At 41.8% G+C, this 2,485-nt stretch overlaps 1 protein-coding gene across 1 annotated transcript in view; it reads right to left on the reverse strand.

Annotated features, from left to right (window-relative positions):
* Positions 1-941: 941 nt before the first annotated feature.
* Positions 942-2,485, reverse strand: part of LOC106873409 (U3 small nucleolar ribonucleoprotein protein IMP3-like) — a 106,452-nt gene continuing 104,908 nt past the window's right edge. Inside the window, exons 5-6 of the mRNA XM_014920795.2 lie at positions 1,891-1,942; positions 942-1,110 (exon numbers count right to left, since the gene is read on the reverse strand). Of these exons, the coding sequence (XP_014776281.1) occupies positions 957-1,110; positions 1,891-1,942 (206 nt within the window). The 3' untranslated portion in view covers positions 942-956. The remainder of the gene's footprint in view (positions 1,111-1,890; positions 1,943-2,485) is intronic.

Genomic DNA, 2,485 nt, shown 5'->3' on the forward strand with positions numbered 1-2,485 from the left:
CAACATATGACAGTGAATGGCCCTTACCAACCCCTACACCGTCTGCTGACAATGGTGATGACAGTGACAAGTGTTTGTCAAGGAGGTCACCAGGGATTGTTGAAGTTGAGGGGGGGGGGCTCAAGGAGGAGGATATAACATCTGTCTTTAAGAAAGCTATGCAAGTTAACATTTTATTTTTTTTGCATTATAATTCAAAGAACTCCCACCACCACCACCACCACCACAATATTAACCTACCCCTTCACTACCCCCTCCATCGCATTACCATGACCCTGCAATGTATCTTTACTACACTAACCCTTTCGTTCTACCTACCTCACTATCTATACTAACCCCTTCACACCATCTATTCCACTACTGTCCCTTAAATCCCTTCACACTAGCTATTCAACTATATGTACCCCAATCTCTTCATAAAGTTCTACAAGACTAAAGGGTAAAGAGCTCCTTCAGTCGTGAATGACAATGGGATTGAACCTAGAAAGTTCCCCTCCAAAGCACAAGTCCAGGCAAGGTTGTTTATGGAAGACCAGCAGCCTTCCATGCATGCCAGCCTCCCCTCTCCACACCACTGATATTATCCAAGGGGAAGGCAAAGGGGCCGATACAGCTCGGCACCAGTGATGTTGCAACTCATTTCTACAGCTGAGTGAACTGGAGCAACATGAAATAAAGTGTCTTGCTCAAGAACACAACACGCAACCCGGTCTGGGAATCGAACTCGCTACCTCATGATTGTGAGCCTGACGCTTATATATTCTACAACAGTACCTTAAACCCCTTCACACTATTCTACCACAGTACCCCAACATCTTCACACTATTCTACAACGGTACCCCAAACCCCTTCACATATTCTATTCTACTACAATACCCTGAAATTCACATGGGCAGACACAGAGGATTGGAAACAAACGACACCACTTGTATGATGGTGACACTTATTTACAGCTATCACCTGATGTCAAGGCAAGGAGACAGGAACACACACACGTCATAATCTATCAATGTAAGGTGAAGAAGAAATTGACTGACCAAATTGTTATATTCCAATACTTGTTTTCTTATTTTTGATGTGTCTGTCCACGTGAGAAAATCTTCCATGTTTCTGAAACAAAATGAAAAAATTGATTAGTTAATTAATTACTGAGTGTTGCAGAGAAGAAAGTAGGGGGGAGAGAGGAAGGGAATGGAGTGGCTTATGTCCTTTCAATGTTAGGGGCTGCCAACCATTGTAAACTTAATTCTATGTATCTCAAGACAACTTATATTTGAGTCAAGCCATCATACATATATATATATATATATATATATATATATATACACACAGGCACAAATAAATATATACACATATATAAATATCATCATCATTTAACGTCCACTGTTCCATGCTTGCTTGGGTCAGAGGAGATTCACTGAGGCAGGTTTTTCCACTGCTGGATGCCCCTGCTGTCACCAGCCCTCAGTTACTTGCAAGCAAAGTAAATATTTCTCCATTGCTAGACATGTTCTTTCAGGGAAAGTCTAAAAATAAGCAATAACAGTGTCTGTATGACGGTGATGCATGGTTACAACCAAGATGCAACATCAAGACAAAGCGACATGCATGCACACACGATGAGCTCCTCTCACCCTTTACTCACATTCTCCACCCTCACCAATGTTGAACTCTATAATAAAAACAAAACACTCATCAGTTTTACAGTACTGCCTCTGCTTGCAGCAGTGGCTTGTTCCTTTGGTGCCAATTTACAGCTGGCTGGACTGACCACACACTACAATTCTGTTGACACCAATGATCTCCAGGCAAGTTCCTTAGTAAACACACCTCTCCTCTCTCTTTCTCCCTGGAGGGTATGGAGGATGGATATACCAAAGTAATTCTTACCTTGTTAACAGAAAAGCTGGGTCTTTGATCACTTCAGGACCAACTCTTATATCTAAGAAAAAAAATTAAGTCAAGGAACCAACTAATTCGGAAAAGCTAAGGCGGTAGTTTGACGGACACCACAAATGTTACAATTCCAGTAGAACCTGTTTCTTGTTTCTTGGCAGTCAGCTGTTTCAATGGAAACCTTGACCAGCAACGATTTCAAGTTAACCGTACAGTACTGAAGCAGCCACTTGTTGCATTAAACTCACTTCAGAACCAACAGGGATCAGATTAAAGCAAGCACACATACATGCTGCCTGTGTTAAATTGACTTCACCGTAAGCAGTGCTCAATTGATCCAATCCACCCCACAAACAATGTTCAAATCAACCAGAGGTTGAACACAATGTTCAACTTAACCATACCTATCCGACTTCAAGCAGTGCTCCAGTTAAATCTATCTCACTTCAAGATGTGTTCAAGTTGACCCTACAAGTTGTGCTCAAGTTAAGCTTATCCCACCACAAGCAACGCTCAAGTTAAACCTATCCCACTACAAACCGTACTCAAGTTGAGCTTATCCCACCACAAGCAACGCTCAAGTTAAACT

The sequence above is a fragment of the Octopus bimaculoides genome, chromosome 21 (genome assembly GCF_001194135.2).
Source record: "Octopus bimaculoides isolate UCB-OBI-ISO-001 chromosome 21, ASM119413v2, whole genome shotgun sequence".
Taxonomy (NCBI): Eukaryota; Metazoa; Mollusca; class Cephalopoda; order Octopoda; family Octopodidae; genus Octopus; species Octopus bimaculoides.